This window comes from Wasmannia auropunctata, unplaced genomic scaffold (assembly GCF_000956235.1).
Source record: "Wasmannia auropunctata unplaced genomic scaffold, wasmannia.A_1.0 LD336000.1, whole genome shotgun sequence".
In the NCBI taxonomy this organism is placed as follows: Eukaryota; Metazoa; Arthropoda; class Insecta; order Hymenoptera; family Formicidae; genus Wasmannia; species Wasmannia auropunctata.
Window position 1 is genome coordinate 874,793 of NW_012026890.1, and position 14,343 is coordinate 889,135.

The following is a 14,343-nucleotide window of genomic DNA, read 5'->3' on the forward strand; positions in this document are numbered from 1 at the left end:
AAGAAATGGGAAGACCCTGTGTGTCGAACGTGACGTGTCTTTTTCGTCGCTATCTCTTATTATAAAACGAATTGCTTCATTTAATCTTACACTCAATCTAGTTTTTTGTTGATCGCACTTTTCACATAGTAATTAAACGCGTGATATAAATATCTAAAAAAATACCTTTGTACCTCTTCGATAAATTTAATTGCATCACGCGCTCAATAGCGGTGTTACAAAGTTAAAAAAGAATTAATAAGTCTTATTGATGAACAAAGTTAATTTAAATGAATTTAAAAAATAGAATTATATGTGTGTGTGTGTGCACACATTTATATTGTCACATATTTTAAATTTAAATAAAAATATATTATAAAAATAGATCGAAAGAACCAATGTAATAAAACATAGAAATTTAGGTCGTTCAGCGAGAAATATCTTTTTTTCTCTCTCTCTTTATATCTAAGATTTCGAGATTAAAACCATCACGCAGAAGGAATTTAGAACAAGTGTATAGAATCCGTGCACTGTTTCTTAGATAAATTGGCTAGTATCGAAATTGATTGCTGTCTCAGAACACGTCAATTTGTTTTACTGTGCGCAATAACGCGCAATATCGACTTACCTGATTGTTGGGGAATGTCCCGTCCTTGTCGATGGCGTTCACTTGGGTGACTTTGCTGCCCACCGGTTCACCCTCGAGTACGGTTTCCTGTTCTCGTTCGGTGAACAGCGGTATCTCGTCGTTAACATCCTCCAGCTGTATGTACACGGTTGCCTCGGAAGCCAGCTGCTGGGCTCCATTATTCTGGATGGGATTAAGTTGACCGCGATTACAAAACGATTATGCATCGTGGCGCTTCGCGACGTCGGCCCTTCGTTTTTATTCCCGTGTAAAATTACGAATGTGCATTTTTTTTCTACATTTAAATGCATTTATTTCGAGCTTTTCTCGGACTACGCCGCACTCAACATTCTAATCTAGAGATATGTAGGATTTATTATTTGATTACATTAATTTTTTTTCCTTTATTAATAAGAGCTTATGTTTTACGTATAATATTTATATTAAACTCCAATACTTCAATGTATCTATATTTATATTTAGTATTAAATACACGAAAGTGCATTCTATCGTCGTCGATGCGGCAGAATATTATTGTACTAAAATTTTATTATCTTCAAACATTAACTACAATTAAATTATTTTTATCTGTACTTAGAATGGGATTTTACATTTTTCTAACTATTTTTCTAACCATTTTGATTGTGTAAAAGCTTTTTCCACTTGCAAAAGCGCGCGCGCGTATATAGGAGACGAATATCGTACCTCCACTCGTATGGTGAGATTGTATTCTTTTATGCTTTCGTAGTCCAGCGGATGATTAACCTTAATATCGGCCCAAGTTGTCGCTTGCTCGCCGCGTTGCTGAAGGTAAAACGTATGAAACTTGTTCGTCTGCGCCGTGGAACCGGGCATTAAGTGGTAAAAGACCGTCGGATTATTGTCGATTCCAGAGCTGTCGACACACACAAAGGGACGTATTACAAAGGCGCGCACCGGCTGCCCGGGAGCGCCGGGAACAACTTAACGAAACGGAAACGGAAACGGAAAACGGAAAAACAGAAACGAGAACGGAAATTTCCTAAGGTAGAAAAGAGAAAGAGAAGAGGATTCACATATGTACATATCGATATTTTGAAGTTAGGACAACCGATATCTTTACGTGACTCGGAAATCGAAGGGCGATTGTCACGTATGTATGTTATGTAATGTTCGACCTGCTCTTACCGAGTCGTAAAATGATATTGGTTGCTCTAGTTTCAAGATATACGGGATATATGGGATGTCTATAACTAACCGCTGTCCCTTTTACCGATTTTATGATTTAGATTAAAATATTAAATATTAAATTGTAGAATGTTAAATAGAAAAATATATGTAATTCGGTCTTTCTATGTAAAAATAATCTTTACCGTACTGAGAATTTGGCTTCAAATATTAGATTTGAATATAAATCTATTTAAAAAAAAAGAAATTATATTTACATAACTTTTACAATTTTTAAGCAAAAGATAATTCAGATTATTCAATACGATGACGTAAAACTATTTTAATATGTCCTGAGATCTATTGCGTTGCGATATTTGAGACTTAAACCTTAATTTTAGCTTATTACGTATCTACATGACATCTAGTCATCATTTCTAATTACTTATAAATGTGTATGCTATTAATAATTACTATAATAAATAATAAATACATCCAGTATATTTTTAACAATGTATTGAAGCGTAATGTTCTTAATTTATACATGCTACTTCGTTTCTGGGTCTCAAGAGTCTCTTAGATCCAACAAACTTTATTTTCAATGAATTTCAAATAATGGTAATACCATTTAATTATTAGAGTATTTCATAAAAGGGCCATGATTTTAAAAACCCAATGCCGTTTAATTCAACGATTTTTTTTTAACGATCAAGAAATTCAATCTTAAACTGATCCACATCGACAAAAGGGACAGCGATTGTTTCGAGATATCCTGTACGTATGTCTATTGAAAATAGGTCGTTATTGATATAATGAGAGAAAAAATATTTTGAAATAAAAGTTCATCATGCGATGTGTCGCATACGCGTTCATTCACGCGCGAGCGTATGCGTACACGACGTAGAGAGGAAAAAGAGAGAGAGAGAAAGAGAGAGAAAGAGACAAGTAAACGAGTTAAACGTTCGATCGTCGTTTATGGAAAAAAGAGACTCCCTCGCTGGAGCGTGTTTTAATACATCTAGGGTAAAACGAGAGGTAATAGTCCGACAATGGAATCTCACTGATCTCTATACATTAAATATACGCGGCGGCGGCGGCTCATCACACCGTATCTTTTTCTCATTATCTTCGACACCGCCCGGTACAACGATCGGGGGAGGGAGGGAGAGAGTGGGAGGGAGGGCGGGGAGGGCGGGGAACCGGTATAATCTCAGTGATTACAGAATCTCCGTACGGTGTTGTGCAAAAGTGGGTTAATCCGCGAAATAAAAAGGAAGAAAAAGGAGTTGTACACACAGCTGGGCCAGCAACATGGAACTCCGCATTTCAAACTTAATTTACTGAAAACTACTCTGCTTACAATGAGTTAATCCGCTTTTCCATAACACCGTGTTTCTCTGTGTTTCACACGCGCGAAGATGAATCTCCTCGTTGTAACGATTAAAATGTAACGATTAATACGATTAATTTCAGTTATTATCTCTATAACCAGGCCGCGGAAGTTAAATGCGGGCATTGAAATTATACCGGTCAACGGCAGTTTGTAATTCGGCGTATAGTGATCAGTGATTTTACCTAACGCGCCGCACGCGTCTTTTTGCTTCCCGTCGTCGCCCGTTCCTCTTTTTTTTGTTTTGTTTTGTTTCCCTTCCGTTTCTCTATTTCGGTGCGCTTCAACACACAATTGCGCGTTATGTGTGTGTGTGTATGTGTGTGTGTGTGCAAATCGTAAGATGTATTATATATGCGCGTATTAACGTAGAGCGAGCTCTTACCGAGAAGTGACCATAACCCTAGGCAAAGTTCACGCAGTCAAAAGGCACATATTTGGCTACGTTCCCGTTCACTCGCGCGGGCCAATTACTATCCACGACTGTTAATTCGGCGGTGGTAGAAGTGTTACAGGCCCTATTGTTATGTGCTGCGTGTGTTAAAATGCACGAGTTTCGAGCGCGCGCCGCGGAGTCGAGCTTCGTGAATGAGTGATTAGTCGATCAGACTGTTATACGGGGACGTTATTGTCATTTGCTTAACATAGTCCGTAGACTGTTATACTCTCGCGAACAATGGTAACTTATTCTGAACTATCTTTACCCAGCTGGCAAGTCTGGCTGTTGGAATTTAACAATGTTAGGCAAAATTAAGATTAAATGCATTTGGCAGCATGGATCTTTTACTACGTTTTCTTCTATAACTGTTATTTTACTAAAGATATACAGTTGATGTAATACACAACTTTTAAACTGTCTCAAAATTCACTTAATTTAGCTGATTTTATAAGCCGAGATCTTAATTTAATAACATTAATATTTATATGTCTGGCAATAGCGAAACATTGCGCTAACGTGGCATGTTATATTCATATCTCGTTAATAATGATATTAGAGCGCGCTGTCGGTTTAGTTTAGATTTGGTTTAATAATATAATTGGACTTGTAAAATTCATGAAGTTCTTGCTGACGACAAAAGCAACGCGATAATTCCGTTATTCGCGAGTTTGAAGCGTAAAGACCGATACTTAAAGAAAATAAAACTCTTTTTGTGCTGCAGAAAAACGATATGACAAAGAGAGAAATTAGCGGTGTTATTTGAAGAACAGTGTATTATTACGGTGTCCTTCGCGGAATTTTATGTACAATATTAATATATTGTAGCACAATTTGAAAATACGCTGATATGTAAAATATGAAATGTAAAAGCACTGTAAACATATTGTTGAGTAATATTGAAAATTAATTTCAGTTCTGATAAAGTTGAATTGACATTGGCGTACTGCGTAAAACACTTCATTGACTGCAGTATTTGTTAAAACGCAGTTAATTAACGTATATAATTAATTAATACACAAATTAAAACTTTTATAAATAACTTTATCAGATGTCAGATATTGACATTTCTTTTCAATGTAACTGAAAATAAATTTGATTTGATTTTTCAGTAATTTATTATACAATTAAATCATTTGATGGATACAAAATAAACCGTTAATTAAACGGAATTACTCAATATAGCGTGTAGATGTTTACGCGATCAAATATTTTGTTTTTAAAATTTGATAAATCGTTAAAATTGTTTCTACAAGTGATTCTGTGGCGTGTATAAATATTAATTAATATCGTAATTAAATACCGGATAAAAGATGCAGGGTAAACTTCTGCCTTTGAAATCTCGCTCGAGCAATTATTGCGCTCCAAGGCAATGAAAATTATATGCGGAATTCACTAACAACAATTAGCTTTCATTTACTAATTTACGATTCGCCTAGTAGCCCATTCGAAATTAAATTATTTCAATTATGCATAATCTTCTAATCTCTGAATTTGATTTAAATAAGTGAAATTAATTATTTTACCGATAAGCATATTATAGAAATAGCGACATTAAATTGAAATATATTTTCTGTATCAAAAATTATATCGTCACGAAATATTAACTGTTAATTATTTTTTTTAGTCATTTGCGTAATTAAATAAAAAAAATGTGGTACAAAAATTTTTAACCTAATCTCTCCATTTTGCAAGGCCTGTTTCATAATTTGCGATTAACTCGATTTAATCGAAGTTCAACTTGCTTTATCTTTCTTTAATCTAAGAATTAGAAAAAGATAAACAGTAAGTTAAACCGAGATTAAAGTTAATCTTACATTTGTGGAACCGGGCTTAAATGTATTAAATGCTGAAATTCTCTCAAGAATGAATTGCTTTTAATCTATTTTAATTAATCAAGTATCTATTGAGGAACTGAATGTGCGTCTCAAGGATCTCTCTCCTAATTAATTCGCGAGAGATCATAACAGTCTGATTCAATATAATCATCCACATGTCCGAGCTCATCTCATTGGTCGAACGAACCGCACGGCTGTATTACATGCGTGTTCGATCGTCCGCTCGTCCGGTGTGTTAGGTACCGTCTATACACGCGCTTGGGCGTGCGTGTGTTTTGCGTACGTGTACATGTGTGTGTTATGCGTGTGGTGCGTGCGTTTCCTTGTCCTGCGCGTATGAACGTTGTACCGCGCGTGTACACACATGGCTGTAGACAGCCGTCGTGTCATCCGTTAGACGTGTCCACGAAATGTTCATCGATCCGAAAGGATCCCGCTGTCTCGCGAGAGGAATTTCCCCCTGGTTCAAAGGGTGCACGATCGAAATTGACAGCGCCATTTGTCAATTGAAATACGGGCATGACATTGACTCTTCCCCGCAGGATGTCCCAGAACCGCCGATCGATTTTAATAATTTATTGGTCGGTTTGAAATTCACACTTAATTAGAATATTCGAGGAGAAATGGTTTCGAGGTTTTAAAATAAAGAATGGGGAGAATGATTGTAAGCGATTAGAAAATATGTGTTTGTCAAAGTAACTTTAGAAATTAATTGAACAGGTACTGTTATTTTCGTAATTTTTAAAGATCTCTTCTTTTCTAGACTTTAATGTTTAACTACTGAGGTACTTGCATTTTAATAAGTTGCCACAAATGATATAGTTTCCCGCAAAGTCTTGTCCCAGAAAAGCTCTAAATTCGCAGGGCAATCTATTATTAAAATTGTGGTCGGATCTGGGATAGACTATGTATAAGATATCGCATCCGAAAGCGGATGGAAACAGGAAAGAAAAATAAAATCTCATTTTTCCTTGGCGATTTTTAGCGAAAATTTCATCGGGGGCGATTTCGTCTATTGTTACTTTTTAATCTTTCTGATCTTATATATCGCGCTTTCAAGTGAGTTATAGCGAGATTCGCTTCAAGTTAAGTGAAAGATTGAATCTCGCTATTTTTCTTGTTTTCTTCGCGAAAAGTTAATTGCTCAAAATTGATAGAACGTCGATATCTTAGATTTTTTTAATTTATTATATGAAAGAATGATCTTGGTGAATGTATTCTTATCACAATCTTCACATAAAGGTAATTCTCACTCTTTCCGGCTGTAACCCCGAATATATAGAATCTTGAATTGAACGCGTTATTTAATGGCCGCTCGTAAAAGTCAAAGTTCGCTTGTAGACTACCTCTTTTATTACATATGATTTACAGTACGGTATTAAAATACCAATATAAATGTCAACTATGAAATCATTGCCTTTTACAGGAAGATTATTGCAAACATAGTACTAGGAGGAGTACTAAAACGAGAATAAATCTCAAAGATTTATCTGTACTTTACATCTCGTTGTAATATGTCCTTTGAAGAGATCTTATAGATGCAAATGAAAAACGAAACTGTTGTCAACTCCTCTTACACAACGTTATTATTAATTAATATTCAGTCGTGGAATATACCTCATTTTTTCGGAAATTAATGCGATCTCGGTGAATCGTCTTATAATACGAAGTTGAGCGTCAGATAAGACAGCTTTAAGAGGACGGCAATTTGATGACGTAACCGTATAATAATTTTAATATCGTAATCTATCTTTGTTAGTGAATTAATTAAATAATGAATTGCATTTTCCACAACTATCCCATAGTAAAAATCCAATAAAATTATCCAATATCAAACGAGATATACAATTTCTGTTAAATGAGATTACAGACACAAGATGGCAAACGCGCGAAAATGAAATCAAACGCGTCGTTAAACACACGCGATCCGCCCGGTAGTTCTGCAGATATAAATTCTGGATTTTAAAAGCTAAAATGTAGCAAACGTCTCAGCCATTGTGCATCACGCTTAACGAGAGATCTTTGAAAGATCTAATCTTCGGGCATCGCCCCGGTAGCGCGCGCCGTTAGCGGAACAAGCTCGTTTGTGAATACGCGAGGATCTATTAAGTGCTCATGTTTCGCCCGGAGCTCAATCATTTACGCGACGTCGTGTTACATTTTAAACATCGTCGCGTTTAAGTTCAACCCGGTATCCAGATATTGCGAAACGTGCACTATCTTGTGCGCTCTCGTCGCTTAACTTCGCGAACGGAAAGCGAGTTTCAGCATTAAAATGTCATTTCCCCGGGAATTCTTAAAACGTCATCCGGATCTTAAGTCACGTTCGTCTCGAGAGCGAAACGTATCTCCCGAACACGCCTCGAGTGAGCAATTTTATATTCAGATTTACTCGAAATTACGTCAGGAGCAAAGATTTTGTTTGAAAAATAGAGAGGAAGAGATAGCATATCGCGCGCGCGGACACGCGTTTCGCGCAACTTTATTTAAATACGAAAGTATATCTGAATTGCGGGAAGTGGCACTTTTGTACGTACAGGTAGAAGGATTTTTCAATGAAAAATGTTGGCAACTTTTTTCTGAGGATGGTAAAACCTGGCGTATGGCTCGACATATTTTACGATTAATCCCGATAGCATCTGTTTTTTACGTCAGCCGTATTTTTTCTGGTCTAACGAAATCGAGCGATGTTATCTCTTCCATTGCGATGGCAATCGGTAAGCGAGATTGTATGATGCTGTAAAACCATGTTTATTTGAACATCTTTATCCCATATGTTAAATGTTGAGTGAATCTAATTTATTAAGGGACTCCGTAGAAAGTTTAACTTTCATAACGTTTTACTTATGTATTCCAAAACTTCTGTAATTTTTAATTTAGTGCAAGAGAGAGAAAATTAAAAAATTGGCGTTCTACTGATATGAGATTTTGTCGTGCATTTATAATTTACAAGTTTATTTCTCAAAACACAGTTTGATGTTCTACTGTTGAGTATATTTCCGCGGAAGCTTCGTAGAGCGTCTCGCAGCAACAGCTTGTTATCTTTAAAGCAATAAATTTACATATTGTAGAGAAAGAAGAATACGATTATAATCAGAAACATTGAGAGCAAGGAATCATGTGTATATGTATGTGTATGAATATCTTACATACAATATGTATATTCTACTATGCGAAATACATTAATTTAAATGTATTGAATACATATATGTATAAAAATTACCAAGAAATCGTTAGTTATGCACGAAATGCAATTGCGTTTCCGCGAAAATTCTCTCTAAGAATTCTCTTCTAAATATTACATACATTTTGATTTATACGTTTAATTACGCTTACGGCGTGCCTCGTGACTCCATGATTTGTAAAACTATCAATATTTCAGAACTTTGTCAATAATCCATTTATTGCCCTTTATAACGAAAAATGTTTCGTTTTTTCTGTTTGCAGGATGCCCTAGGACGTCGAAAGGTATGTGTCAAACCGAGTGCATCGGATTTCTGCGATCGGTAGCGGATGCGGTGACGAGAGATACCACGATATTTTGAACCAATGGTCATGGTAATATTGACACAAACATTTTTGATCATTAAAACTCGCGGAAGGTACTTTGTCGCAATTTAACAGAATACGAAAAAAACGGCAATTTTTTTTTATGATACGGCAACATGCGCATCGCGTTTTTCATCGTTCGATTCGACGGGCTGGTCAATATTGAATTTCAAAATAAATTTCTAGCGAAACTTAAATACTCGATTCAACCTTCGCGATCATAAATGCATGGCATACTTATGATCTTCTGCTTCCGGCACATTTTTTATTATAAATGTATTTTCTTTTCTTTACCTATAATACGTGGAAATATATTGTCTCAAAGTTAACTAATTTTGCCGTTTCAAGCTTTTCTGCAGAATTATGAATAACAATATAAAAGATTTTAATGACTGTCTTAAAGTGGTGTATATTATAAATTCATGAAAACCTCATTTTTCAATAAATTCCAAGATGCTTTCAAATATCTTGATAATAAAAATATCATTTAAAATTTTATTATCAAGATATTTGATAGGAATATTATTGAAAAACATGCTGAAGATAATAGCTTCCAATTAAATTTGCGCCGAGGCAAAGACGACTATATTAAGAGCTAAAACGATTGCAAAGACTTGTCATTTGAGGAAAAAAAAGGCAGGGAAATCTAGAACGTAGTATACACCGTATCAAATAAATAACGATTTGAACGATTATCAGACCGGCGATATTGGATACTCCATAGCGAGATTATTTTGATCAAAAGATAATTTTTGCAATATCGAAACCGTTCTGAAACACTCATTTAAAATTCGTTTAAAACGCGGAATATATATAGTACACATTAATATCGACAAAATCGAAGCAGCTTTGAAACGCGCGATTAATATCCCGGAATATATGACGATGCAGCTCGATCAAATTTCAAGCCTGTCATTAAATACAAAAGGTTCTAACAATGCCCGCCATTTATTACATTGCATCTTCGGGAGATAAATTGCGACCAGCGATCCCATTACGTATTTCGCACATACGTGTTATAAAATGAGATTATAAAATGACCGAAAACAGCCGATTCTTAACGTATTAATCAATATGTCTAATTTATATTCATATGAACAAAACAGACGTGTTTTTAAAAAATCTACGTGTACACACAAATATTGTAGATATATTTTCTAAACTATCCGAATGAATATCTTTTTCAATTTTTATTCGTGAAATTTCCTTTTGCAGTCCTCACATTTTGTATCCAAATGTTGAACAAATTTTTTTTTGTGAAAAAAAATTCATTTGCTGAAATTTGGCTGACAAAAGAGAGGCTGCCCCATTGCTTTAAAAAGCACGTTAGTTTACCTTCTGTAGGAGCTCTTCATCGCGAAGTTACACACTGTTAATGTTAGCTCACACTGTGAAAGCCCAGAATCGCGTAATGTCAATATTGATCGGCCGTTCTTCGTTTGGATAAAATCTCAATTTTTCCGCGAAATTTAATTCAATGCTTTATTAATCACGCGGCCGCCCCGCGCGGTCGCGCGCATAAAATAAATTCACGTCGGCGTACAACTTTTCGCTGATTAATTCCGATTGCTCGTTAGCGGCGCCATTCAAGCCGAATGTTAATTTAGGAGAATTTCCACATTACTGCCGGAATAATAGCGCAACTCGTGCCCCTGACAAATGACGCTCGTATGGCGATTTTAATTGCTCGTTATCTGTGGACGACGTCTGACGGACGATATCACGTTCGCGCGGTAGTCGAGTGGAATTGCGTACACACCGTAGTGTCGGGGGTTAGTATGGTAGTATACCAGCTCGTATAAGCGTGATCCTTAGGTCCCGAAGGTTTTGCATTTGTGAGTGTGTGCACGCACATGTTGTACAACATAACTACTGTTAAAAGTCATCGTGTGGGCAGTAAGCGAGCTTGTAGAAGTAAAGACTGTCGAGAGTGATATATACGTGTGTAATTATGTTATGATATAATAAAAAGTTAGGGCAAAGTTAGGAAACCTTACAACCCCCAAACTCTGTGCATAAACCACCCCTGAACCATTGGTGCGCGGTGACGATGCAAGTGTGTCTCTGTATGTGTGTCTGTATGCGTGTCTCGTGTGTGACATTGCGAAATGCCACGTGAGCGTATAATGCAATTCCAATACAATTTTGTCTCCAACGGAAAAATCTGTCCGAACGTTTATGGAACAATTTTCGCTGATACATATTTCATGTATATTATATCGTCATGCATATCTAATTAGACGTGAAAATGTAGCAGATAGGGAGACATTTGTTTTGCGGACACCGTTTTACTTGTTTTCAAAGGAAATGTTTTCCCGTGACGATAAAATCGTATTGGAAAAATTTGCGTCAGCTCACTTTGCCGGATATACGTGGGAAATCGATAGTATACCGTTTTCATCTCGAGAATCCATATAATGGACCTCTCTCCCTTCTGGTTAGAGAGACGAACGGAGAAGGAATTTCTCGACGGCTCGGCTGTAGGGTATACCGTTTCGATCCGCGAGCGTCACGTAGCGGCGCAGGTCAATTAGCAAATGCTCTTGCTCGCTCAATTTTAATTGGAGAGGTATAATAATCACTACTGTACTGTCCGACGTGATACGAGACGGTGAGACTTCCAGCAATCAAAGATGCTTCTAACTATGTTCATCAACTTCAAATCTAAAATCGTTACTCAACTTGCTGTCGAACGGCGCAACAAGAAAGATCTCGCCGCACAAAAAAGACACTACGAGAACACACTACGCTCTCGAAGAATAAAAAGGGGGAGAAAGAAAGGAAAAAATAAAAATAAAAAGAAAAGAAACCAGAGAAACGTGACTGCGCACGTCGTTAAACCTAACGCAAGGTAAGCAACTGACGAAACATGCCCAAAAATTAATTACGGCATTCATGAAAACGTATGTCCGATGATTGGATATATTGATATGAGCTATATTATGCATGTCCTGGCGACGAATCAAGATGTATGAATCGATGGCGATAACGGACAAACTGATTAACAACCAAGGAGGAGGTAAAAAAAATTAAAAAAAAAAAAAACGAAACGTATGTACATACGACATACTTGGGTACGCTCGACCGCGACTTGCGAAAGTTCAAGCATCAGGGGGGAGGGGAGGATCAACGAAAATCATAACTGCTCAATCACTTGCGGCCGCAGCTTGTAATAACTTGATTGACTCACGCGACTCCGGTCATCGGACAGGTAAGACGGAGTCCCGGGTACGAGTACACACAACGTAAACGAGACCAAAGTAAAATTTTGAAAAAAGCCAATCCGGTGCGAAAAGAACGGAGATGAAACTGAGACAAACGGAGGAGGTTTTAAACAAACGAGGCACGCATGAGTGACAAAAAAAAAACTATGATCAAGAAGAGAAATGAAGAGAACGACAACGGTTGGTCAAAATCAATAATATATAATCCAGGGAAGCATCTATTTCGTAAAACATGCCCAAAAATATGTTTACGGCACACACAACAAATGTATGAAAGATAGATAGATAGATAGATAGAGAGACAGAGAGTTCTGCGTTCTAATTCCGGGCGCGCGAGAGTTTCGTCCGTGATACAAAATAGCTGGCAAATTACTTGTAGTATACAATATCGCTATTGAATCGTATAGCGCAGAAACAAACACGTGACTCAAAACACCCATCGCTCGTTAACGTTGCGGCTTAACACGCTGTGTGTGGCACGAATTAATGTTAATGCGTTTCTTGCTATAGGCCGCGAATTCCCGACGAGAGAGAGAGAGAGAGAAGCGGATTATCGGCAGATGATATTATAGTGTGTTTATATGCGTGTGCCTATGTGTGTGTGTGTGTAATAATTATAGCCGATGACATCTTTGCATTTGAGGCTCGTGTACGTTGGCGCAACGTTGATGAGGAAAGTTCGCGGAAAATGGCGGACTAAACGCGAACGACGAAACGTTTTGCTGCATCCCTTTCCAGCTGCCATTAAAGCGCGGTCCTAACGAGTAAACTCCCCGGAATTAATCCTCCACGAAATGTCACTAACGTTACTAACGGGCTCGGTGTGTGGAATTTGTGGTATCCGTGAGAACGCCGCTTGACTGCGAGAAACCGGCAAGGTCTAATTTAATAAGAATATTCATTACATTAGAGAGCATTAGGTGAAGAAGTCGCGCAAGAATTCGTAAAATAGACTGCTGTAAAATATAGACATTCTTCAAAATTCTAGCGAATTTTGATACAAATATACGCAAAAATTTTTAATATTTATTAAAGTAAGTTATACAATAAATATATATATTTTTTTTTCACACGAAACAAAGAGCGAAAGAAATGAGTAGAAAATAATAATTTGGAGAACTGTAAAACGTACTCTTGTACGAAAGATACGATCGCATCACGCAATGCGTGCTCCCGTGCAGAAAAATTCGAACCGGATTAACGGCCGTTGCTCACAACGAATTGTGCATTGGCATATTGCTCCTTATTAATATGACCTACTCGCGGGGAATCAGATTGGCGCGTGTTTTAAGCGAGATAGGCCAGCGGAATATTTGCATGACGCGTCGCGCACGGGATACTCGCGTACGTATACTGAATAAAATGTACTATCTTGCACCGACAGCGCGTGGACCGTTGCATCTGGCACCTCTCGCGTGCAGCGTGTACGTATGTAATTAGCCAATTCGTTCTCGCCGGAAGTCCATGTATCTCCGCGAGAGACCGCCGTTAAAAGCGGTACGTCACGCGCAAACTACCCATTACTAACGTTTTTTCGACACGGGCTTTTGGTATGCCCGCTACAAAAAAAAGACGCCTTTTTGCCGCGCCGGTCAGCTATATTTTTCCGCCAACGTACTACATCGCGCGACCAGACATGACTTATTTGCGATATTTTTTGCGAAATCACGTATTTTGGAATTTTGAACAAAATACATTTTCTTCAGTCTTTATGAAGCAATGAATATATAATGTATGTATAAAACGTACAAAATATCTAAGAAGCTGATCATAAAAATTGCAATAATATATATTTTTTTATTCGTAACTTTTTTTAAATCGCAAATTACTATAAATACATTTTATTAGTACAATCGACATCTCTTGATGACGCGATTACGTAAAACCGTCGTCTGCTCTTTTCACGTTCACGCGAGTTCACAATAATCTTCATGCAACAATAAGCGCGACGAATAATTAATATTTATCGTAGTGATAGTAACACGGCATATAGTTCTCCGCTTGTGTCGATTACTATGCAACAATAGGGGGATTGCGCTTTGTTCGGAGAATTGCACTTCAGTGATAAATGGGAGAGACGGGATACTCGACGCGGCTCCTCCTCGGCTCTCGTACCCGTTTCTTATATTCCCGCGTATTATGAGGCACGATCT

The 14,343-nt window shown here is 37.2% G+C and overlaps 1 protein-coding gene across 1 annotated transcript in view; it reads right to left on the reverse strand.

The window, feature by feature from the left end:
* The window catches only part of LOC105453278 (neural-cadherin), a 150,341-nt gene that overhangs the window by 116,414 nt on the left and 19,584 nt on the right, over window positions 1–14,343 (reverse strand). The window contains exons 11-12 of the mRNA XM_011695082.1: window positions 1,313–1,502; window positions 608–790 (exon numbers count right to left, since the gene is read on the reverse strand). Of these exons, the coding sequence (XP_011693384.1) occupies window positions 608–790; window positions 1,313–1,502 (373 nt within the window). The remainder of the gene's footprint in view (window positions 1–607; window positions 791–1,312; window positions 1,503–14,343) is intronic.